The sequence below is a fragment of the Megascapheus bottae genome, chromosome 4 (assembly GCF_031878675.1).
Source record: "Megascapheus bottae isolate mThoBot1 chromosome 4, mThoBot2.hap1, whole genome shotgun sequence".
In the NCBI taxonomy this organism is placed as follows: Eukaryota; Metazoa; Chordata; class Mammalia; order Rodentia; family Geomyidae; genus Megascapheus; species Megascapheus bottae.
This window is the reverse complement of record NC_143512.1, coordinates 14486513-14508941: the sequence shown is the minus strand read 5'-3', so window position 1 is coordinate 14508941 and position 22429 is coordinate 14486513. Positions and strand designations below refer to the sequence as shown.

The window sequence follows — 22429 nt, the reverse complement described above, 5'->3', positions numbered from 1 at the left end:
TCAGTCCTCAGATCTCAGTCTCCTGTGTAGCTAGGATTACAGGAATAAGCCACCAGCACTGACTTCTTGATTAACAGATATCCTTCATTCTCCCATACTCTCCTGGTACTCATTTAAATACCCTTGAGCATATTTTCAGTGGTAAGATCTTTATGGATTTGGGAGATTGTTATTTCACCTTGCATATTTTTCTTTTACTTTTAGGGTTGATAACAGCAGAAGATAGAAGAGTTGGCACAACAAATCTTCACTTAGATGTGTCTGATGCCGTTAACGTGATGGTGTATGTCGGAATCCCCATTGGGGAGGGTGCTCATGACGAAGGTATGGTTCCTAGAAAAATTGCTTCAGAAAGTAAGGCTTGCCCTCACCATTAACTGTTGTACTGATTTCCTCTCTCTCTCTCTCTCTCTCTCTCTCTCTCTCTCTCTCTCTCTCTCTCTCTCTCTCTCTCTTCTCTCTCTCTCTCTCTCTCTCTCTCTTTTTCTCTTTCTCTCTCTTGTCCGTCATGGGGCTTGAACTCTGGGTGTTGTCCCTGAGCTCTTCGACTCAAGGTAATTGCTCTACCACGTGAGCTATAGTGCCACTTGAACTCTGGGCCTGGGTATTGTCCCTGAGCTCAAGGCTGTACTCTACCAATTGACCTACAGCATGCCACTTCCAGTTTTCTGGTGGTTAATTGGAGGTAAGAGTCTCATGGACTTGTGTGCCCTGACTGGCTTTGAACCATGATCCTCAGATCTCAGCCTCTTAAGTAGCTAGGATTGCAGGCATAAGCCACTGGCACCCAGCTCTTTTTCTCTTTTTATTTCCCCAAGGAAAGAGAATGTTTCTCCCCAGCAAGATAGGCAGTTGATATACAGTGGGCAATGCTAGACAAAGAGAAGTTCTAGCAGAGTATAGTGCTTGTGTACCTTTGACCAGCGTCTTTATCTTTCTGGGAATGCTGCTCTTTCCTACTGAGTGTAGCCTCACAATGAGAAATGGAAGAAGCTTTCAGAGAGCTCTCCATGTACTTGTCTCACTAGCCAGGTCAGCTGTGGGGTAACATGGTAAAGCCAAGTTACCTGCCCAAAAAATGGAACACAAGCCAGTGCCACTGGCTCATACCTGTAATCATACCTACTGAGGAGGCTGAGATCTGAGGATTGTGTTTCAAAATCAGCCCAGGCAAGAAAGCCTGAGACTCTGTCTCAACTAAACACAGAAAGTGGAGCTATGGCTCAAGTGGTAGAGTGTTAGCCTGGAGCAAAAGAAACTCAGGGACAGAACCCAGGCCTTGAGTTCAAGCCCCAGGACCAGCACAAGAAGAAAAGAAAAGAAACATAAAAATGATACCTTTACTGAATTCTCTTCCATCTCTAACCTAAATGTTATCTTGAGAGCACTTAACAGAATGTGAATCCAGTGCATTAATGTCTGCTTGGGTAGGATGACCTAACAGCACAAATCTCAATGTTAAAAGTAATGTATTTGGGCTAAGAATGTGGCTTAATGGTAGAGAGCTTGCCTAGCATGCACTGGGCTCGATTCCTCCGTAACATGAACAGAAAAGGCCAGAAGTTATGCTGTGGCTCAAGTGGTAGAGTAGTAGCTTTGAACAAAAGAAGCTCGAGGGCAGTGCCTAGGCCTGTAGTTCAAGTTTGAGTACTAGCCCAAAAAAATTAGTGTATTTATTATTAAAGTTTAGAAAAATGAGACATTTTTAAAAGATAACTTAAACATCAGAAGATTCAGAAACCTTAGTATGTTTTTTGCCAAGAATTTTCTTTTGCCCAGGACTGGCAAAAGAAAAAAGTATTTTGGATTTATCTGGTCAGGCTGGCTTTGAACATCAAGTATTAGCCTCCTGCTAGGATTCTAGATATGAGCCACTGGCATCCAACTAACCTTTGCTTTTTGTTTTGTTTTGTTTTTTGCCAGTTCTGGAGACAGAAATCAGGGCCTGAGCACTGTCCTTGGGCTTTCCTCAAGGCTAGTGCCCTGCCCCTTGAGCCACAGCACCACTTTCAGCTATTTCTATGTATGTGGTACCAAGGAATCGAACCTGGATCTTTGTGGATGCTAGGCAAGCACTCTACCTCTAGGCGTAACTCCCGGCCCCTAATCTCTGCTTTTGATGTTAGATACCTATACATCTTTCCATCATGCTGTCTTTTAAGGAATTATAATAGATAAGCATTAAAAGTCAACTCTCCTAGTTGTCAGTGAAGCTCTGAGCTTTTGACTGAAATCCATACAATGCAAGAGACCTGAGAATATACATAGACTTTCTTCATTTGCAATTCTTTTTTTTTTTTTTTTGCCAGTCCTGGGCTTGAGCTCAGGGCCTGAGCACTGTCCTTGGACTTTCTCAAGGCTAGAGCTCTACCACTTGAGCCTCAGCACCACTTCTGGCTTTTTTCTATGTATGTGGTACCGAGGAATCAAACCCGGGTCTTTGTGCATGCTAGGCAAGCACTTTAACCACTAGGCCAAACTCCCAGCCCCCATTTGCAATTCTTATTTCTTAATAATCTACTAATTACACACACATACACCATGGTTAGCTGTACCATACCTGTAATCCTACCTACCTAGGAGGCTGAGATCTGAGAATCAAGAGTCAACAGACAATTCTGAAAGACTTTTATCTCCAGTTAACCAGCAAAAAGTGGAATTGTGGCTCAAGTGGTAGAATACCAACCATGAGCAAAAAATCCAAGAGAGCTCAAGAAGGTGAATACGAATTATGAAAATGAAAAGGTTAAAAAGGTTCTAAGAAAGAAGAATGAAGCAGATGATAGAGGTGATGAGGCTTATGAGGTACATTGTATACCTGTATAGAAATGTCACAATGAAAACCTACTTGTATGATTTTTTTTTAAAAAATTATGTATCAGGTACCAGTGGCTCACGCCTGTAATCCTCACTATTCAGGAGTCTGAGTTTTGAGGATTGTGATTCAAAGCCAGCTCAGGTAGGAAAGTCCATGAAAGATCTCCAGTAAACTACCAAAAGCCAGAAGTAGAACGTGGCTCAAAGTACTAGAGTGCTAGCTTTGAGCACAAAATTTCAGGAACAGCATCCAAGCCCTGAGTTCAAGCCTGAGGACCACCACAAAAATGATGATGATGATGTTGAAATAACCTGAAAGTTAAATATAACAGGTAAACAATTTGATCCCAAAAAGTATCTTAAAACCAAGTATACACACTTTTCATCCAGGCATTGCAGGAGGAAGATCAAAAGGTTAGCTCAGCCTGTGCTACACTGTGAAAGCCTGTTTTCCAGCCATTCTTCCACCACTAAAAAAAAAAAGGATAAAACTGTATTTCCCAGAAGGCTGAGTTCCTGTTAAGTAAGGGAAGTTAACAAGATTTGCTGCCGGGCTCTTGGCTCATGCCTGTAATCCTAGCTACTCTGGAAGCTGAGATTTGAGGATCAGGATTCCAAGCCAGCCAAGCACGAAAGATCATGAGACTATTATCTCCAGTTAACCACCAAAAAAACTCAGAAGTGGCACTATGGCTCCAGGGGTAGGGTGGTAGCCTTGAGCCAAAGAGCTCAGGGACAACTCGCAGGCCCAGATTTCAAGCCCCAGGACCAACAAAAAGAAAATAAAAGAAAAGCTTGCTATTTCTTATGAGCAGGGAGATTAGACTAATATGAGTTGTGATTGTTTGTTTCTTCAATGCAGGAATTTGAACTCAGGACCTTGGCTTTTAGGAAAGTACTCTATCCCTTGAGCTATGCTTACAACTTGAATTTTAATTTTTTGTGATAATACTCTAGAGAGGTGAAGAAAAATAGAAACCAAACTTGTTTGAAACAGACATTATGCTTTATTTAGAGGTACTGACATGACTGATTTCTTTGAAATTGTTTTGTGTATTTCAGAGGTACTCAAGACAATTGATGAGGGAGATGCTGATGAGGTGACAAAGCAGAGGATTCATGATGGAAAAGAGAAGCCAGGTGCTTTGTGGCACATCTATGCAGCCAAGGATGCAGAGAAGATCCGGGAGCTTCTCCGAAAGGTATGGTCTAGGTAGGCTGTGCTCCTAGCTTATAGGTTGAAAGTCTGGAGACTGAACCATGTAGACTCTTGATTTTAATGTTTTGTAATCCTAGCACTAAAGAGAAAGGCAAAGAGGATCTTGAGTTTAAAGACAGCTTGAAGTGGGAGACCCTGTCTCGAAAAACCAAGAGCAATACATCCAGGCATGTGGCTCATGCCTGTAATCCTAGCTACTCAGGATCTGTGATCTGAGATCTGAGGCTAAGATTCAAAGCTACCCCAGGCAGGCAAATCTGAGAGGCTCTCATCCCCAATTAGCCCACAGAAAGCTGGCGGCGGCCAGGCACTATGCCTATTTCCTAACTAAACTACTCAGAAGGCCAACATCTTGGTTCAAAGTCATCCCCAGCATAAGATTATTCAATTAACCACCAAAAAACTGGAAGTGGAAGAGCTCCGAAGAGCTGGGAGCGTGGCCTACTGGTAGAGTGTTAGCCTAGCTTGCATGAAGCCCTGGGTTCGATTCCTTCATACCACCTACACAGAAAAAGCTGGAATTGGTGCTGTGGCTCAAGTGGTAGAGTGATAGCCTTGAGAAAACACAAGGACAGGGTTTAGGCCCTGAGTTCAAAAAAAAAAAAAAAAAAAAAAGCCTGTAAATGGAGCTATGGCTCATGTGTTGAGTATTAGCCTTGAGGAAAAAACTCAAGGATGGTGCCCAGGCCCTGAATTCAAGCCTCAGGACCAGCACCGAAAAAGAAAGAAAATTACATGCATAGTACAGGACCAGCACCAAAAAAGAAAGAAAATAACATGCATAGTAACTCCTTTCCCCCGTCCCCCTTTCCCTCACTCCTCTCAGTGTCTTCTTATAATTTAGAGGTCAAACTTTATATCTTCTCTTTGTCCTATTTGTACTTTGGGCCATTATGAAAAGTTAAAGATAACTTGAACACAAGCACTGAGATACTTCAGCATCAGTTTGAATTGAAACAGCTAGTAGGTGACTAACAGGTAATATCATAAATAGCCAACATGGGTAGCACGTGACTAACATCCAGGGTAGGATGGAGTATGAAAGTTCTTTATGCTACTTAATGCACTATTTAAAGTTATTTCTGGATTTTTCTATTCAATCTGATCACACCTCATGATTGTGACTATAGATCATTGAAACTGCAGGAAGTAAGACTGAATAAGAAGGGACTTCTGTGTTAATTTTTCATTCTTGGATTTTTGGTCATGGCTTCAGGTTGGAGAAGAACAAGGCCAAGAAAACCCCCCTGATCATGACCCAATTCATGACCAAAGTTGGTACCTGGATCAGACCCTCCGTAAGCGACTCTATGAAGAGTATGGAGTGCAAGGCTGGGCCATTGTACAGTTCCTAGGTGATGCTGTCTTCATACCTGCTGGAGCCCCACACCAGGTAGGGATTTGGCTTCACAATTCTTTGGTCTTCCTTACTCTGTTTCTTTTTCTTATCTGGCAAGAAATATAAATTGCAAGATTAGACTGATTGCTCCTACACCATAACTTCTTTTGCTTTTTGATTTTCTTCCTTATAATTTTCAATGCTTGGGGCTGGGAGTTTGGCTAAGTAGTAGAGTACTTACCTAGCATGCACTAAGACCTGGTTCAATTCCTGGGTACTGCATTCATAGAAAAAGCCAGAAATGGTGCTGTGCCTCAAGTGGTAGCTCTAGTCTTGAGAAATCCCAAGGATAGCGCTCAGGCTCTTGAGTTCAAACCCTGGGACTGACAAAAAAATAAATAGCTAATTTTAAATGTTTGTTTAACATTTTGTCATCAATGCTGACTATTGGCTACCTGGACCAGAGTCCATGTTCACCCCCTAATTTTGCCTTCCAATCTAGGATTCCCCCATCCTCTGGAGAAAGCCTACTGTCAGTCATTTGTTATATATTTTCCAGATCACTTTTTGTGAAAATACAACATTTTAATTTTTAAATTTATACTCATAGTGTTTCTGTTATTATTATAAAATGGAGAGCTGGGCTTTGTGGTACACACCTATGTTCACAGCTACCCTTGAGGCTGAGGCAGGAAGACTACTTAAAACTAGGAGTTCAAGCCAGGAGCTTGGCCTGGTGGCAGAGTGCTCGCCTAGCATGCACGAACACCCAGATTTGAATCCTTGGTACCACATACATAAAAAAAGCCGGAAGTGGTGCTATGGCTCAAGTGGTAGAGTTCTAGCCTTGAGAAAGCCCTAGGAGTTCAATGTAGGGGATAAAGCAAGCAAACAAGCAAACCTGGGCATGGTGGTAGATACCTGTGATCCAGTGGGTAAAAGAATCACAGTCCAATTCTGGTCTGGACAAAAGCATAAAAACACACTAAAAGCAAAAGGCCTGGGGATATGACTCAAGTAATAGAGCCAAGTAGGAGGCCTAAGTTCAGTGCCCAGAAACCCCCAGCCCCCTACCGCTGGCAGACATACACAAAACAACAGTAATAATAGGATTTAGTTCATCTGCTAATTTTTATTTATTTTTATTGCAATATTAAAAAAAATTGAACTCCAGCAAACACAGAGGCTCTTAGGTTTACTATGCAGGTATTCCACCATTTGGGCCATACCTCCAGCCCCTTTTTTTTTTTTTTTTTTTTTTGCCAGTCCTGGGCTTGAGCTCAGGGCCTGAGCACTGTCCTTGGACTTTCTCAAGGCTAGAGCTCTACCACTTGAGCCTGAGCACCACTTCCGGCTTTTTTCTATGTATGTGGTACCGAGGAATCGAACCCGGGTCTTCATGCATGCTAGGCAAGCACTTTAACCACTAGGCCAAACTCCCGGCCCGCTCCAGCCCCTTTTTTTGTGTTGGGTTTTGTGTGTGTATAGGTCTCTGTGTGTATCTGTTGCACCAGGGCCTTGAACTCAGCACCTGTGAGCACTAGCTGAAGGCTACAGCTCTAGTTTTGGCTTTTTAGTGGTTTAGTGGTTTTCCTGCCCACACTGATTGTGAATCACAATCCTCAGGTCTGTCTCCTGAATAGATGTAAGCCACTGGCACACCCAGCTTGCATTTGATTTTTTTTTTTTTTTTTTTTTTTTTTGGGTCATGAGACTTGAATTCTGGGCCTGGGCACTGTCCCTGGGCTCTTCAGCTCAAGGCTACCACTTAACCACTGGAGCCACAGCGCCACTTCCAACATTTGATTTTTTTTTTTTTTTTTTTTTGTGGGGGGTCATGGGGCCTGAACTCTGGGCCTGGGCGCTGTCCCTGAACTCTTTAGCTCAAGGCTACTACCCTACCCTTGAACCTCAGGCCCACTTCTGTTTTCTAGTGATTAATTGGAAATAGAGTCTCATATTCTTTAGTGCTGGGCTAGTTTTGAACGGAGATACTCCGATCTTAGCCTCCTGAGTAGCTAGGGTTGCAGGCATGAGTCACCATGCCCGGCTTAACATTTGATTTTTTTTAGGATAGGGTATCACTTTATGCTTGGGATGATCTGGGCTGTAATCTTCCTACTTATCACTGGAGATGGTGAGTGTGTACCCTACGCCAGCCATTGTGCTTCCCGCAATGGGAAAGTAGGTACATCTCACTGAGATCTCCTAGTCTCTGCCTCCCAAGTTGCTAGGATTATAGGTTTGAGCCATTATGCCCAGCTATCATGTACATTTTCCATGATCAGATGACGCATGTATACCCTCTCTACTCCCTCCATCCCAGGTCCATAATTTGTATAGTTGCATAAAAGTAGCAGAAGACTTTGTATCTCCAGAACACGTGAAGCACTGCTTTCGCCTGACTCAGGAATTCAGGCATCTCTCCAATACTCATACGAATCATGAGGATAAACTGCAGGTAAATAACCCTTTATGCCATGTTGTTGTTTCTTCTCAAGCTCACATATACACAGAAGCCACATTCTCTCCAACGGTAGTCTTTCGATGTCTGAATGAAAGAGAAATGGCTCAGAGAAACTATATCTGGGCACATCAAGTCTTCCCATAATGAACATCTAACTAGTCCTTTTGAATTGTGTTCAAAGACTACTCAAGCTTTTTTGTTTTGTTTTTTGGTGAATTGCATTTTGAACTCAAGGCCTTGGTCGGTTGTGGACTTGAACTTAAGGCCTTGGGCACTGTCCCTAAACTCTTTAGCTCAGGGCTAGTGCCACAGTGCCACTTCTGGTTTTCTGGTGGAGATAAGAGTCTCATGGACTTTCATGACCAGGCTGGCTTTGAACCAGCCTCGGATCTCAGCCTCCTGAGTAGCTAGGATTACAGGTGGAAGCCACTGGCACCCAGCAGCAAATACTCTTGGCAGGAAATTAACATAATGTCCAACACATAGCGGATGAATATTTGTTAAAATAATAGAGAAGAATTAATAGAGACTAGCATAAGGGGCTGGAAGTGTGGTTTAGTGGTAGGGTGCATGCCTCATAGGCATGAAGAAGCCCTGAGTTCAATTCCTTAGTACCACATAAAGAAAAAAACAAATGGCACTGTGGCTTAAGTTGTTAGAGTGCTACCCTTGAGCAAAAGAAACTCAAGGACTGTACCCAGGCCCTGAGTTCAAGCACCTTGACTGTAGGGGGAGGTGGTGAGAAAGAAACAGAGCGAGAATAAGAAACAACATATATATATATATATTTTTTTTTAATTATCTTCAAGGCTAGAAGTGTGGCTCAAGTGGTAGAGTATCTGATTTTAAACCTAGTACTGCCAAAAAAGAAAAAAATTATCTTTATTGTTCATTTTAATGATTTTATTATATCTTTCAACTTTACATGTACTTTAAAGTTTCTTTTTTAGATAAATTAGGGGAAAAAATATAAGCACAATCACAATAGAAAAAACATCCCATAATTTACCTTCCACTTACTCCTGTGTGTGTGTGTGTGTGTGTGTGTGTATGTGCATGCACATGCATGTGTACACACATGCACACTAGTCCTGGAGTTGAACTCAGGGTCTGGTGGGTGCACTCTTGGAGCTTTTTTGATCAAAGATAGCACTCTGCCACTTGAGCCACAATTCCACTTCGGTTTTTTTGGTAGTGAGACAAGTCTCATGGCCTTTCCTGCCTTGCTGGCTTCAAACCTCAATCCTTAGATTTCGGTTTCCTGAGTAGCTAAGATTACAGGTGTGAGCCACTGGTGCTCTGACCTTTTTTTTTTTTTGGTGCCAGTACTGGGCTTGAACTCAAGGCCAGGGTACTTTCCTTTTGCTTTTATACTCAAGGCTAGCCCTCTGTCACTTGAGCCATACCTTCACATCCAGTTTTTGCTGGTTAATTGGAGATCAAAATGTCATGGACTTTCTCGCTCAGCTGGTTTTGAATCACAGTCCTCAGATCTCAACCTCCCGAGTAGCTAGGATTACAGTCATGAACCACCAGTTCCAGACAAGGTTCTGAATCTGGAACCCTGATTTCCTCTGTTCTCAGGTAAGGCTACCTAGGATGACAAACCCTACCTTGTAGGATTAGAGCAAAGATTAAATGGAAGTCCACATAAATAACGTAATAGCAGTGCCCAGTCCATCGTAGGCACATAAATGGTGATTGTCTACTCTTCCAAATGGTTTGTCTTCCTTAAATAGAAACCATACATGACAGTCGTTTGGGGGTTTCCTCCTTATCCACTAGGCCTAGAGTCGGGGCGGAAGGTACTTTGGTGTTCGTAGAACACAGCGTGGTGTTGCCATGAGCTGACAGTGCTGATTGCTCCCCAGGTGAAGAACATCATTTACCACGCAGTGAAGGATGCTGTTGGTACCCTCAAGGCACATGAATCCAAACTGGCAAGGTCTTAGGCTTGAAGGATTCAAGCTCTCCAGCGAAGCAGTACTTTCACTCACAACACTCACAGGGAACGACTAGGTTCTCTGCAGGAGCAGAGCCCTTCACCCGGAGCCACAGCGTGGTCAGTATTACAAACTCTCCAGCCACTCTTTCTATGCTGCCTCAACACTGAAGGTTGACACAGGAAAGTTGCACTGTTCACACACACAGTTTCAGACTTCAAGCTGAGGGTGCCACCTCCCTACCCCCAGGCCTTTGGGAATCCGGATTACCTTGAACGTCCATGGGCTCTCCTCCACATTCTCCTGATTTGACATCAAGGAAACTAGGAATGTGGCACTTCTCTTTCCTGTTCCTCTTGTGCCTAGTTAAGTGGAAATGTGTTTGAAGATAGAGGAAATCACATAACTAGTACAAGTAAGGGTGATTATTCAAATATACCTGGTGGAAGCCTGACTGTCTCTGCACGTGACCTCTGATATGGCCCATCCCAGAAATTAGGGTGCAGCCACTCCCCACACTCTCCATAAACACTGGAGTCTTACAGGACCCAGGGAGAGCCCACTGCTTTTCCCAGGAGGCTCCAGGATTAGGAAATGTGTGTATTTAGTGAAAAATAGGTTTGTAGTGAAATAGTTACTATTTCATGAAAGTAGATATTTTTAGAATTTTTGAAATACCACAGTTGTTTTCCTGGATTATGAGGAAAGGCACATTACATTTAGTCTTCCTTTCGATAAAATTCTTTGAAGAAATAAGATTTTTAGAAGTCAGCTGCCCATTATAGCACAAAATCAGCCAAGGCAGAATTTAGAAGAATTGGCTTTTTAGGGTTCTTTTAGTTTCTACCTTCCCTCTCAGTCTTATCTTGAGGGAGCAGTCATCTGAGAAAGAACTTGGTCGTGTCTGAGCTGTGCTGTGTCCCCTGTATGCACACACTGGTCTCTCCAGGAACCATCCTCACCGATTACCAGCTTTCCCTTGGGACTCCTTGTACGTTTCAAAATGAGACGGAAAGTTTGATTTCCAACATGAGGGTTTCTTTGTTTTGTTTTTTGGGGTTTTGTCCAGAAATATTTTCAGCAAAACTTTCCAACTCAGTGAAGTTTTTATTAAGAATTTATTTGAAAATGATGGAACTCATTGGCCCATAGGTACATTGGAAAATGTATCTTTCCAGCTGCACTGTAGTGCCCTACAGGCAGGCTTGTTTATATGTTCACAGTTACTTTTTTTTTAATAAAAGTCATTTACTGTAGAATTTACTTTCACTTTCTGTATTTTAATTTTGTTGAAGGGCTGATTGGGATTTCCATGTTCTTATTAAAAATCTAACAAATCCGTTTGGAGTGGACTCGGTTCTTCCTGTTCCAGCCTTTCCAAAGGCTGAATTCGAGGTGGGAAATTTATTTTGGGGTCTTTATTTTTGTGTTCCCTATCATTTGTCTTCGTTTCCTAAACTGTACAATTAGGAGAAAGTATCAGGGTGAGTCAATGTGGTTTGTGAGGCGAAGACAAAGAACCACATGAGTTACTGGGTGGACGACTGGACCTCCCCATGGCTCATGCTCTGTGAACGGAACCGGAATACTAGAATCCTGTCTTGCTAAGAAAACAGAGAAGGGAAAGGCCACTAGCGGTGAAACCTGAGCAAGATTTTGGGCAATCCGAATTCCTCATAGGACCAGGAGTGTAGCCTAGTGGTAGAGTGCTTGCCTAGCATGCATGAAGATCTGGGTTCAATTACTTGGTACCACATACATAGAAAAAAAACTGGATGTGGTAGAGTGCTAGCCTTGAGAAAGCCCAAGGGCAGTGCCCAGGCCCTGAGCTCAAGGCCCAGGACTGGCAAAAAGGAAAGAAAAAAAATTCCTTCTCAAAGCCAGTAGACCTGGTTGCTGAGTGTGGTGGCTCACACCTGTAATCCTAGCTACTTAGAAGGCTTAGATCTGAAGATTTCCATTCAAAGCCAGCCCACACAGAAAAATCCCTGAAACTCTAATCAGCAAAGAATCGGGATGTAGCGGTGGCTTAATTGGTAGATTGCCAGCCTTACATGAAAAAGCTAAGCAAGAGTGAAGCCCTAAGTGCAAGTCCCAGTACCAACACAAAAATAAGTGAAAATAGAAGAAAAAGACCTGGCTACCCATTTATGAAGTATGTTGCACTATGGTGCCAGAAGTGCTCACTGTAATTATTTTTGTTTATCAAGCAAAAATTAAAGTGTCTAAAAAGAAGCCTTTTGAAGAGGAAGTTGTAAAGAATAGCAAGAGGGGTCATCGAAGGCAGTTTCTGTGGAACCTGCTGTTAGACACCCTAGCCTGGAAATATTCTCAAACTAGAAATAGAACATGGTGTGGTTCAAGGTTGCTGCGTTTGAATAGGACCATAACTCTTTGAAAGAACAGCGCTCTAAGCATGTCCTTTCAGCTGGGATAGGATAAGTTGATGCTGTGGTCACTAGATGGTTTACACAACGTAAGGTATAGAGGCATACAGAAGCTTTAAAGTGGGACAGAAAAGGAGAGCAGTGGGGGAAGGAAGTGCTTTTGGAATTTGGTTGCTTTGCTAAGAGTCAGGAGGCAAGCTAGCCTACATTCTGGATATAAATGTCTTCAAAATTAGGACATTCGCTGCCACTGGTGCTTGCTAATGAGTGTGGAACTAGTAGCCTGGGACTTAACACTTACCTGGGGCTTAGAGTCCTCTCCTAGCCCCAGCTCTGTTCCCCTGTTAAACTTAGATCCTTAAGAAGCAGATAAATCGAGGCGCTGGTGGCTCACGCCTGTAATCCTAGCTATACTGGAGCTGAGATCTGAGGATCATAGTTCAGTCAGGACATGAAAGTCCATGAGACTCTTACCTCCAATTAACCACCAGAAAGCCGGAAGTGGTGCTGTGGTTCAAGTAGTAGAACAATAGTCTTGAGCTGAAGAGCTCAGGGACAGGGCCCAGGCCCAGAGTTCAAGCCTCATGACAGACCAAAAAAAAGGGGGGGGGGAGGCAGATCAAATGCACCTGGTATTCTTTCACCTGGGAACTGTGGTTTGTAGAGAAGGGATGGGATGGACAGGTGCTGTACCATCAGGAGCTCAGGTGATTGTTTACAAGGCTTGTATTGGGAGACTGCTAGTTACAAGTTGGGGTATATGGCACGTTCCTGGTGTATATCTTAGCTGCATGACTTAGTGGTTTTGTGATCCTCCACAAGTGACCTTCCTTAACGCCCCGTTTCCACGTCCTTCTCTTCAGAACGATGATGATAATTTGTCTTAGGAAGTCTTTAGTATTCAATGCTAAAGCTCTTAGCTGATAGCTGTTATCCTCATGGGGTATTTGAGATTTCAACCCAACGTGGGCAGGAGATAGGCTAGAGAGGAACCAAGGGTCCTCTGCCCGGTGCCTGCTGTCCAAGGAGGCTGAACAAGCGATTAGATGACGGCCAGACACCGAGGATGAAGGCGCGGCATGGAGGATGAAGGCGCGTGCCCGAGCACAGCAGGTGCTTGGGGGGCGCGCGGTGCAGCGACCTCCCCTTTAAGAACCGCCACCGCCCACAGCCCGCCGCCGCTGCTGCAGAGACCTCCCCTTTAACGGCGGCCGCTCCGCTCCGCTCCGCTGCCCCCGCGGCGGCTGCTGCTGCCACTGCAGCTCCTGCTGCCGGCGCTTTTCGGCCTCGGCCAGCTGTACCCTTGGCCAGGCCGGGTCCCCGCCCGGCGCTGCGCCCGGCCCCCGCCATGGTATCCTGGATCATCTCTCGCCTGGTGGTGTGAGTGCGGGTGGCGCCCGCGGGGAGGGGCGGCGGGCCGGGGTCACGCATGGAGGGCGGGGGGACCGGGCTGGGCGGGCCTTCCCCCCGCATGCACCCCGTCCCTCGCCCGGCTGCCTAGGGACCGTGCTGGGGGATCCCGACGGCGAGGGGAAACGGGGGAGCGTGACAGGCCTAGGTTCCCACGGACTCACCGCCGTTAGGCTCCATCGCTCGGTCCTTCTCGACGGCCCGGCCCCCGTACCCTCCGCCTCCTCCCCCACGGAGCCAGCCGGGGATGTGGGCTGACCCCGCTCCCCGGGAGAAAGAGCCGGGGCCTCGCCACCATCCCCTAGTGGAGAGCCAAGGCCCCCTCCCGCCGGCCTCCGCACGGCCCGGCCCTCCTCCTGCCTCCACCAACTGCCCGGAGACGGAGGCGCAGGACACCTGCCCTGGCCCCACACCCCCGGAGGAAACCTGGCGTCGAGGAGAGGCGGCGGCGGGGCCGCAGGATGAGAACTGCCCAGAAACGGGGGTGTGCGCCCAGCCCGGGCGGAAAGAGGATGGTGGCCTTCCCTCCTGAGCAGCCAAGTGTGGAGCTGGTATCCTGGCGCCTCCCCCAAGTTCCAGGAGTGAATTCACGACCCCACACCCACTCCCTCTACACCGGCCACTTGGGAAGTGTGCCGCCTCCTCCAGGCAGCACCGCCGGGAAGGACCTGAGCCTGGTGGAGCCCTAGGGAGTTTTAAGACCACGCGTTGGCCTAGCTTAGCATTCTGCCCCTTAAGCCTCACCTCCAGGGACTACCATCCCAGCAGCTCCACCTCTGCCTTCTTCCATTCCCAGCTATCAGGGCCTGGGTCCTGGTTTCTTTCTCTCCCACTCCACCTCACAGAGACTCGAGGGCCCCCATTCAGTACTTCCTGTGGCCTTCACGTCAGCTGCTTCTCTCTGGTGTAGGCACACTCCCTAAGTGGCATCGCTCCTTTTCCCCACTGTGTCCTGCCGGTGGTCTGTTCTGGAATCCCCACCCAGGTCTCTGCGCCCAGGACCCTCCTCTGAGCCTGGTCCTGGGAGCGTTGAATCCACTTATTTGCCTCTCCCAGGGCCTCCTGCCCTTGTGCCCTCTGGTCCCCAAGGCCCCAGGGCCACAGTAGTGCTCTTGATTGCCAGGTTGAGTGCCCTGTTAAGTGGTGTCAGGTTCCCTTGCCAAGCTGGCCTTACCCAGCCTGGCTTTGAGACAAGGGAGAGGAGAAGAAGAACACGTGAGTAGAACTGGGTGTGAGGCCGAGGAGGACACGTCCATGGCGGTGCTCAGGCCCTTGCTCCCCATGACATGTTCCTGCATAACCAGGGATCATGGCTCAAGGGACCACATTGGACCCTCTGGGGTGGGGTTGTGTGTCTGTGTGTAAGATGACAAAGTGAACAATAGTGGGGAGAGTGACATCACCCTCACCATAGCCCCCACCCCATACAAGTGTGTCTCCTTCCTAAGGCCTGAACCCCTCGCCACATTTCATCAGTCCAGCTGAGATGGCTCTCTGGCCCTTTCCCCCTCACTGCCCAGCGACTGGTACAGAGCTGAGAGTAAGAGAGACCCAGTAACTATGCTTGCCTTCTCAGGCTCATCTTTGGCACCCTGTACCCAGCCTACTCTTCCTACAAGGCCGTGAAGACCAAAAATGTGAAGGAATATGTGAGTGGATGAGCTGTACCCCTACCTCACCCACACGGAAGAGAGAGTGGGCGGTGGTCACAACACAGATGGGGGTGACTTTGTGCTGCACTGTCAACCATTAGAGACCCTAGGCAAAGGAGGTTCTGTGGTGTTTCCTTTCCCCCCACCCCCAGCACCCATAGGTGGTCAACAGCTAGAGACAAGGTCTTGTATTTCCCCAGCCCCAGTGCTGTGTAATAAGGAGCGAGCCGATGGAGGGGATCTTGGGAGTTGTGGACCCCTTGGCCTCAGCCCTAGTGAATGCTGCCCTTTGTTCCCCAGGTGAAATGGATGATGTACTGGATCGTCTTTGCCTTCTTCACCACAGCGGAGACACTCACGGACATCATACTGTCCTGGTGAGATCCAGCAGGCCCTAGTGCATCTCAGGGCCCAGCCTCTCTCTTTCTCTAACCAGACAGACAGGAAGTTAGGATCTAGAGTGGTCCTTGACTTTCCTCTCCCTAACTGACTTCCTCAGCAGAATGAGAACAGGCAACCTCCGTGGAATTCAGGGAGCCTGCCTCTTCATTCTTTGATCTGTAGGCAGATCTCCATTCTCTGGGTCTCAGGATTTTTTTTGGGGGGGGGGAAGGGCATGGGACTTGCTCATGGGTCTGAGCCTGAGCACTGTCTCTGAGCTACCACCCTACCCTTGAGCCACAGCCCCACTTCCCCTTTTCTAGTGATTAATTGGAGAGCAGTCTCATGGCTTTGTAGTGCCCCAGATGGCTCTCAACCTCCATCCTCAGATCTCAGCCTCCTAAGTAGCTAGGATTATAGGCGTGAGCCACTGTGCCTGGCAGGTCTCAGTTTTCTGTGAATTAGGCCTGTGATGCAGTCCTATAAATACTGAATGCTGGAGTAGATGTTCAGAAGCCCACTGAGGATAGGGAATAGGTCTGAATCATTAACATAGTCATAGCAGGAGCTTACAAGTATTTACCGAATGACCAGAGGCCTCTTGGAAGAGAAGCTGTGCATAGCTCACTGAAGGTGGAGAGAACAGTTTACTGATGAGTGTAAGACAAAAGATCATTGTTTATAGATAAAGCCCTTGTATTTGAAACGATAATGAGATGAAGAGATTGAGGGTAATACATCTCCTTGACCTTAGTGAAGGGATGGGCTTTGATGAATGAGGCACAGGGACATGATGGAGTGGATGACCTGAACAGCAGCAGCAGCTGTGGGAACTGGAGAGCAGCCCTTAAAAGTAAGGGGCACCATGGCAGCACATCTTATAGTTCATGCTACTCAGGAGACTGAGCGGGGGCATCATTTGAACTGTAGTAGCTTGGATAGCATAGCAAGACTCCATCTCAAAAAAAAAATAGTACGTTTTGTGTCCTGAGGCTTGACCCCAGAACCTGGATCCTGTCCCTGAGCTTTGTTGCCCAAGGCTACTGCCCTACCACTTCTTTTTGGTGGTTAATTGGAGGTAAGAGTTTCACACCTGTAATTCTAGCTACTCAGGAAACTGAGGTCTGAGGATTGTGGTTTGAAGCCAGACCAGGTAGAAAAGCCCCTGTGAGATCCTATCTAATAAACAACTCAAAGAAGCACTAGCCTTGAGCACGAAGAGGTACCCAGGTCCTGTGTTCAAGGCCCAGGACTGGGGGCAGAGAGTTTCAAGGGGGCTGAGAACGTGACTTAGTGGTGCATGGAGCTCTGGGTTCAATACCTCAGTACCACATAAGCAGAAAAAAGCCAAAAGTGGCACTGTAGCTCAAGTGGTGGAGCACTGGCCTTGAGCAAAAGCCTAGGGACAATGTCTAGGCCCTGAGTTCAGGTACCAGCACTGGCAAAAAAAAAAAAAGTTTTAAGAATTTCCCTCCTTGGGCTGGCTTTGAACGGAGATTCTCGGATCTCAGTCTCCTGAGTAGCTAGAATTACAGGTGTGAGTGGAAAAAAAAAAAAAAAAGGTCAAGGAACATGTCATGGAAGCAAGGATTAGGATCCACCGCCATTCCAGTCGTCAGTCTTCATAGAGAAAAAAGCAAGAAGGGGCAGGGGGTGAGGAACAGGCTTGTTTTGGTCTTGAAGGGGTTATTTAGAAATAAGGAGGGCGAGAAATTAAAAGGTGAGGAGAGCTACTGATTGGGTAAATTCCAGGGCCACTTACCTTCCCACTTGGAGTCTCATCTGAGCCTCCAGGTCTCACTGGGGACTCCATGAGCCTGAGCCTGGGGAGCTGTCCATGGTCAAGCTGGAGGTCCATGCTATTGATGGCAGCACCCCTCTGATTCCCTGCCCTGTTCTCTCTGCTTGCCTCTGTCCCCTAACAGGTTCCCCTTCTACTTTGAGCTCAAGATTGCTTTTGTGATATGGCTGCTGTCCCCTTACACCAAGGGTTCCAGTGTGCTCTACCGCAAGTTCGTGCACCCAACCCTGTCCAACAAGGAGAAGGTTTGCCCCCATGCCACTCACCTCCCAGCTTCCCCTGGCTGAGGCGGCCTCACGCCTGCACCACGTTCACTCCTGGCTCACGGTCAGTGCCCGGAGCCTCAAGTGACCTGGAGCAGGGAAACGCTTGGTGCAGGTGTGAACAAAAGTAGACCTGGGGCCTCGAGTATGGCTCCTGTCCCTCACTTCTTCCTCCTTTCCCTCCATCCTCTCAGGAGATTGATGAATACATCACCCAGGCCCGAGACAAGAGCTATGAGACCATGATGAGGGTGGGCAAAAGGGGTTTGAATCTGGCTGCCAACGCTGCAGTCACAGCTGCTGCCAAGGTGAGATGGGGACAGACCCAGCCCCCCGGGATCTCCTCCTTGGTCACCTTGTGCCCCTGGCCCAGGCCCCGTGGCATCCAGCCTGTTACTAGAGCTGTGGAAGCTTCAGGCTGTGCCAAGCTCTACCAGTTCTGCCTCTATCCAGGCAGTTTTCTCATCTGTTCAAGGGAAAATATGGCCTTAGCCTCTTGGCTTTGTTCAGGCCTGGGTGAGGACAGTGTGAGGAAAGCACTGACCCCAGGGTTTGTTGCGAGCACCATGGTGATCTCTCTCTCCACCCCGCCCCTTTCCCTGGCTCTCTTGGTGCGTGGTGGTGACCCTAGGGCCAGGGGGTGCTGTCAGAGAAACTCCGGAGCTTCAGCATGCAGGACCTGACCCTCATCCGGGACGAAGATGCATTGCCCCTGCAGGGGCCTGACGGCCGCCTCCAACCAAACCCCAGTGGCCTCCTGGACACCATTGAGGACTTAGGTACAGGCAGGACCCAGGGCTGTAGGGGAGGCACACGGCTGCAGGCCAGACGAGCAACATCCCGGCACTCCTATTCTCTTTGCCTCCCTCCAACCAGGAGATGACTCTGCCTTGAGTTTAAGGCCTAGTACAAACCAGGCAGATGTCCGGACAGAAACCTCAGAAGATGACATGGGAGATAAGGCCCCCAAGAGGACCAAACCCATTAAAAAGGTGCCCAAAGCTGAGGTGAGAAGTTTGGGCAGAGTCTCGGGGAGGTGAAGGGAAAGTGGTAGCAGTAGGGGAACCCTGACTTCCTCCCTCCCTCCACAGCCACTGGCTTCCAAGACACTGAAGGCCCGACCGAAGAAGAAGAGCTCTGGCGGGGGTGACTCAGCCTGAGGTCCTCATCCCCTCGGAAGGGCTGCAGCCCCTGACCCTGCTCCACACTGTGCCACTGGCCCAGGTGTCTCAGGCCCTAGGCCTTCTACACACACGCACACACACACACACACGCACAGAGTTTGTCCGGGGCCTACCCAGTGGCCACCCCTGTGGAGAGGGCTTGGAATAGACAGGGAGACTCAGCTGTGGGGGTTGAGGTTGGTAGAGGCTGGCCCCAGGGGCTGATGACAGAGCCCCCGAAGAGGGGCTCATCTTCTCTCTGGCCCTACCTACCCAGTGCCTTGCTGAAGAAGACCAACCTCGACCCCCTGTTCTGAGGCCCCCACTGCTCCCCCTGGGATAGGAGTGGCAGTCACAGCTCTAACAGACCAGGAAGGGCCTGAAGGCACCTGGTGAGAAGGTGGCAAACTTGGGGTAGCTGGGTGGACTCTCCAGGCTCAGCCAGGATTCATGTCCAGGAGGACATGGGGATTCAATGACCAGGATGACCCTGCCAGAGCTGCAGCTGGTAGGACTGTGGGCTGCATATTCCCACCAAAAGAGATGGGGCCTCAGGGGTATGAATTCATGTGTTTATCTTCTTGGGCTTAGAGCTAGAGGATGTTTGGGTAAAGGCCTCTCCCGCCATTGGTCACCTCTCTTCTCACCCTCAACTCTGGCCTTCCCCCTCTAGACTTCCCCTGCTGGTCTCTGAGCCTCTAAGGACCCCAGTCCATGGCAGAATGGGACTTCCCACCTTTCCCTCTGCTCTTGCCCCCTTCCGCCCATTTCTGCCCTGTCCCTGGGCTGGATTGTGCCACTGTAGAGGCCCTGTGGGGCTAGCTCCTTTCTTTTCCACTTAGGGGGTCTCTCCTCCCTTGCTGTGCCAACCAAACCCCTGTCAGAGCCATACCCTCCCCCCTACTTCTATCACAGCTTCAGGCAGGGCCAAGAGGAATCTGCGAAGAAAACAAATACATGAGCCGAGGAACTCTGAATTCCTTGGTGCCTGTGGGATCTTCAGCACTGGATGAGCCAATAAACTAAACTCTGGCACCTCATTTGTTGTGGCCTTTGAGTTCTTCTTGCCTCACCAGTTGACAGGTAGAAAGGAAACCAAATAAGAGGCAGGGCCAGCTGAGAGGAGGAGGGGAAAAGACCAGACAGAGCCAAAGCAGCTCTGATCAGGGAAAAGGTGCCTTAGGTTGGTTCCACTTAGGAAAATGGTTTGGAAGACCAAAATCAAATGAAAAGAGGACCTCCCTCCCCCCAAAGACTGTCTTGCTGCTTTGAAGCTCTACCACTTGAGCCTCAGCACCACTTCCGGCTTTTTTCTATGTATGTGGTACCAAGGAATCGAGCCCGGGTCTTCATGCATGCTAGGCAAGCACTTTAACCACTAGGCCAAACTCCCGGCCCCTGTCTTGCTGCTTTGAAACCTGTTTCACAGGCTTTATAAGCCATACATTAGCTCTAGTGAGAAAAATTTCATTGAGAGACCCAGGGAAGAGGATGGGATAGGAGGTTGCTGGGCAGGGCTGACACCATACCTGAAATGGCCTCAAAGAGTTGGAAGGGACAGAAATGGAGAGACAAAGGGCAGCAGAAGCAGCAGTGGTACTCACTAGACACTGTTGAAAGTGAACTATACAGCTTGTGGGTGGAGATGGAAGGTAAAAACTGGGAGAGAGGGAGGGTAGAAATGTACTCATCTGACTTAGGTAACTGTAACCCCTCTGTGTTCCACCTTTACAATATTTTTTAAGTATTGGAAGGGGTTGAGTGAAGAGGAGACTAAGGCACAGTGAAAGAACCAGCCCCATAGATTTCTGGGACAGGTCACTAGGGCCTGGGCCTAGAGAAAGGCCAGTATGGCACTGGGAAAGAAAGCCATGAACCTTGAAAAGTGCTCCTCTGGGTTGAAGAACGGGGTGACAGGCATGGGAAGTGCACACGGCTCGGGATAAGACTCTGGAACGAAACACCAGAACCCACAACAGGAAAACGTGGCAAAGGAAGCAACAAAAAAGAGATTAACAAAGGATGAGAGTGGAGAGGGAGAAAGAGCAGAGTAAAGCAGCTCAGCTTTGAGGAAGGAAAGTTGAAGCAGGGCATGGGGTAGGGTAGATATGTGAATAGTCACATACACCCAAACTTTAGAGACTAAGTTTAGGGGATTGGAACTGTGGCTCAGTTGGTAGAATGCCAGCCAATGGGCAAAGTGCCAGGTACCAAGTTTGAATTCTGATTTCAAACACACACAAAAAAAGAAAAACTATATACTAAGTTTTTTTTTTTTTCTTCCAAATCCTGGGCCTTAAACTCAGGGCCAGAGCACTGCCCTTGGGATTTCTCAAGGCTAGAGCTCTACCACGTGAGCTTTTTTCTGTGCATGTGGTACCTAGGAATTGAACCTGGGTCTTCCCACATGATAGGCAACCACTCTACCACTAGGCCGAACTCCTGGCCTTAGATACTAAGTTTGGCAAACTGTACCTACACAAGGCTCTTCTTCTTTCTCTGGCATCACATGGAATGTCTGCCTGCCACACTTGAGCCAGGAACCTCTTGAAGTCCTAGTGAGGCCAACATGTGAGAGAATTCCTTTGTCTGCTTTGGAATCCTTTACTCATCCAGCGCTCTGCTGGCCATCATTTCACCATTGGCCCCTGAGAAATTTGCTTCCTTCCTTTATGGGAGAAAGGTAGAAATTCAAAGAAGAGATGAATTCTAGATCTTCAGGGATTAAAATGTTACAGTCCACTAGGTGCAGTGGCTCACGCCTGTAATTGTAGCTACTCAGGAGACTGAGATCTGAGGATCACGGTTCAAAGCCAGCCCAGGCACTAAAGTCCGTGAGACTCTTATCTTCAATTAACCACCAGAAAACTGGAAGTGATACTGTGACTCAAGGAGTAGAACAGTAGCCTTGAGCTGAAGAGCTTAGAGACAATACCTAGCTCAAGTGGTAGGGGCTCAGGGACAGAGCCCAGGCCCAGAGTTCAAACCCCATGACCAACCCCCCAAAAAAGTCACAATCCCATGCTTATAGCTACTATTTGGAAACGAGGTTAGGTTCTCTTCTTATTCCTCTCCTCCCTCTCTATCCCCTTTTATCCCTACCCCCCTTTTTCCCTCTCTCCCTCTCTTTAGATTTCTAACCCCCCCCAAAACCCTGCTGACACACAGGCACTTCTTTGCATCCACAATGAATGGCGGCTAAGGTCACTGCCAAATTCCATATTTCCAAGCTTTCCACACACCTCTGGGTTTCCTTGTGTTGAAAGCATTATGCTCAGATTCCTAAGTTCATTGGTTTGTTGTCATGGAAACGCCAGGCTTCAGGAACTCCGAGCACAGGGCCCACCCCCACACCCCATGGTGCAAGGGAGGAAAGGAGAGCTAGAGGATGACAACAGGATTGGTGAAAGGGCTCCTGGGAAGAGAATGATTGGTAGGATCTGGCTAGGCCTGGGTGACACTCATTCCAAGCGAGTCCTCATCAGTTGTCTCTCCAGGCCAGAGGAGTGGGAAGGAGATGTCAGAACAGAGGGAAAAGGCCAGAGCTAGGTAGGTGGTGTCTAGATCCTCAGGGAGCTTTGACAGAT

General features: G+C 47.8%; 2 protein-coding genes and 1 long non-coding RNA gene across 4 annotated transcripts in view; 2 read left to right on the top strand and 1 right to left on the bottom strand.

Annotated features, from left to right (window-relative positions):
• Kdm3b (lysine demethylase 3B) overlaps window positions 1-11048 on the top strand; it is a 76723-nt gene extending 65675 nt beyond the window's left edge. The window contains exons 20-24 of the mRNA XM_090331446.1: window positions 205-324; window positions 3880-4019; window positions 5253-5429; window positions 7702-7836; window positions 9714-11048. Coding sequence (XP_090187572.1) covers window positions 205-324; window positions 3880-4019; window positions 5253-5429; window positions 7702-7836; window positions 9714-9794 — 653 coding nt within the window. The 3' untranslated portion in view covers window positions 9795-11048. The remainder of the gene's footprint in view (window positions 1-204; window positions 325-3879; window positions 4020-5252; window positions 5430-7701; window positions 7837-9713) is intronic.
• Window positions 4015-5753, bottom strand: LOC150064070 (uncharacterized). The gene is made up of 3 exons (XR_016535214.1): window positions 5617-5753; window positions 5319-5485; window positions 4015-4115 (listed from the first exon to the last, which is right to left on the bottom strand). It is a non-coding gene; the product is annotated as an uncharacterized LOC150064070 (long non-coding RNA).
• A 2327-nt stretch (window positions 11049-13375) lies between the features above and the next one.
• Window positions 13376-19882, top strand: Reep2 (receptor accessory protein 2). Of its 2 annotated transcripts, none has more exons than XM_090331445.1 (8): window positions 13376-13552; window positions 15159-15231; window positions 15535-15611; window positions 17541-17661; window positions 17874-17987; window positions 18317-18458; window positions 18556-18686; window positions 18771-19882. In XM_090331445.1, exons 1-8 carry the CDS (start codon window positions 13521-13523, stop codon window positions 18837-18839), a joined length of 759 nt encoding a protein of 252 aa, XP_090187571.1. In that variant the 5' UTR covers window positions 13376-13520; the 3' UTR covers window positions 18840-19882. The 2 variants fall into 2 exon arrangements, with proteins under 2 accessions (XP_090187571.1, XP_090187570.1); XM_090331444.1 differs by having other exon boundaries at window positions 13378-13552; window positions 18311-18458.
• The last annotated feature ends 2547 nt before the right edge of the window (window positions 19883-22429 follow it).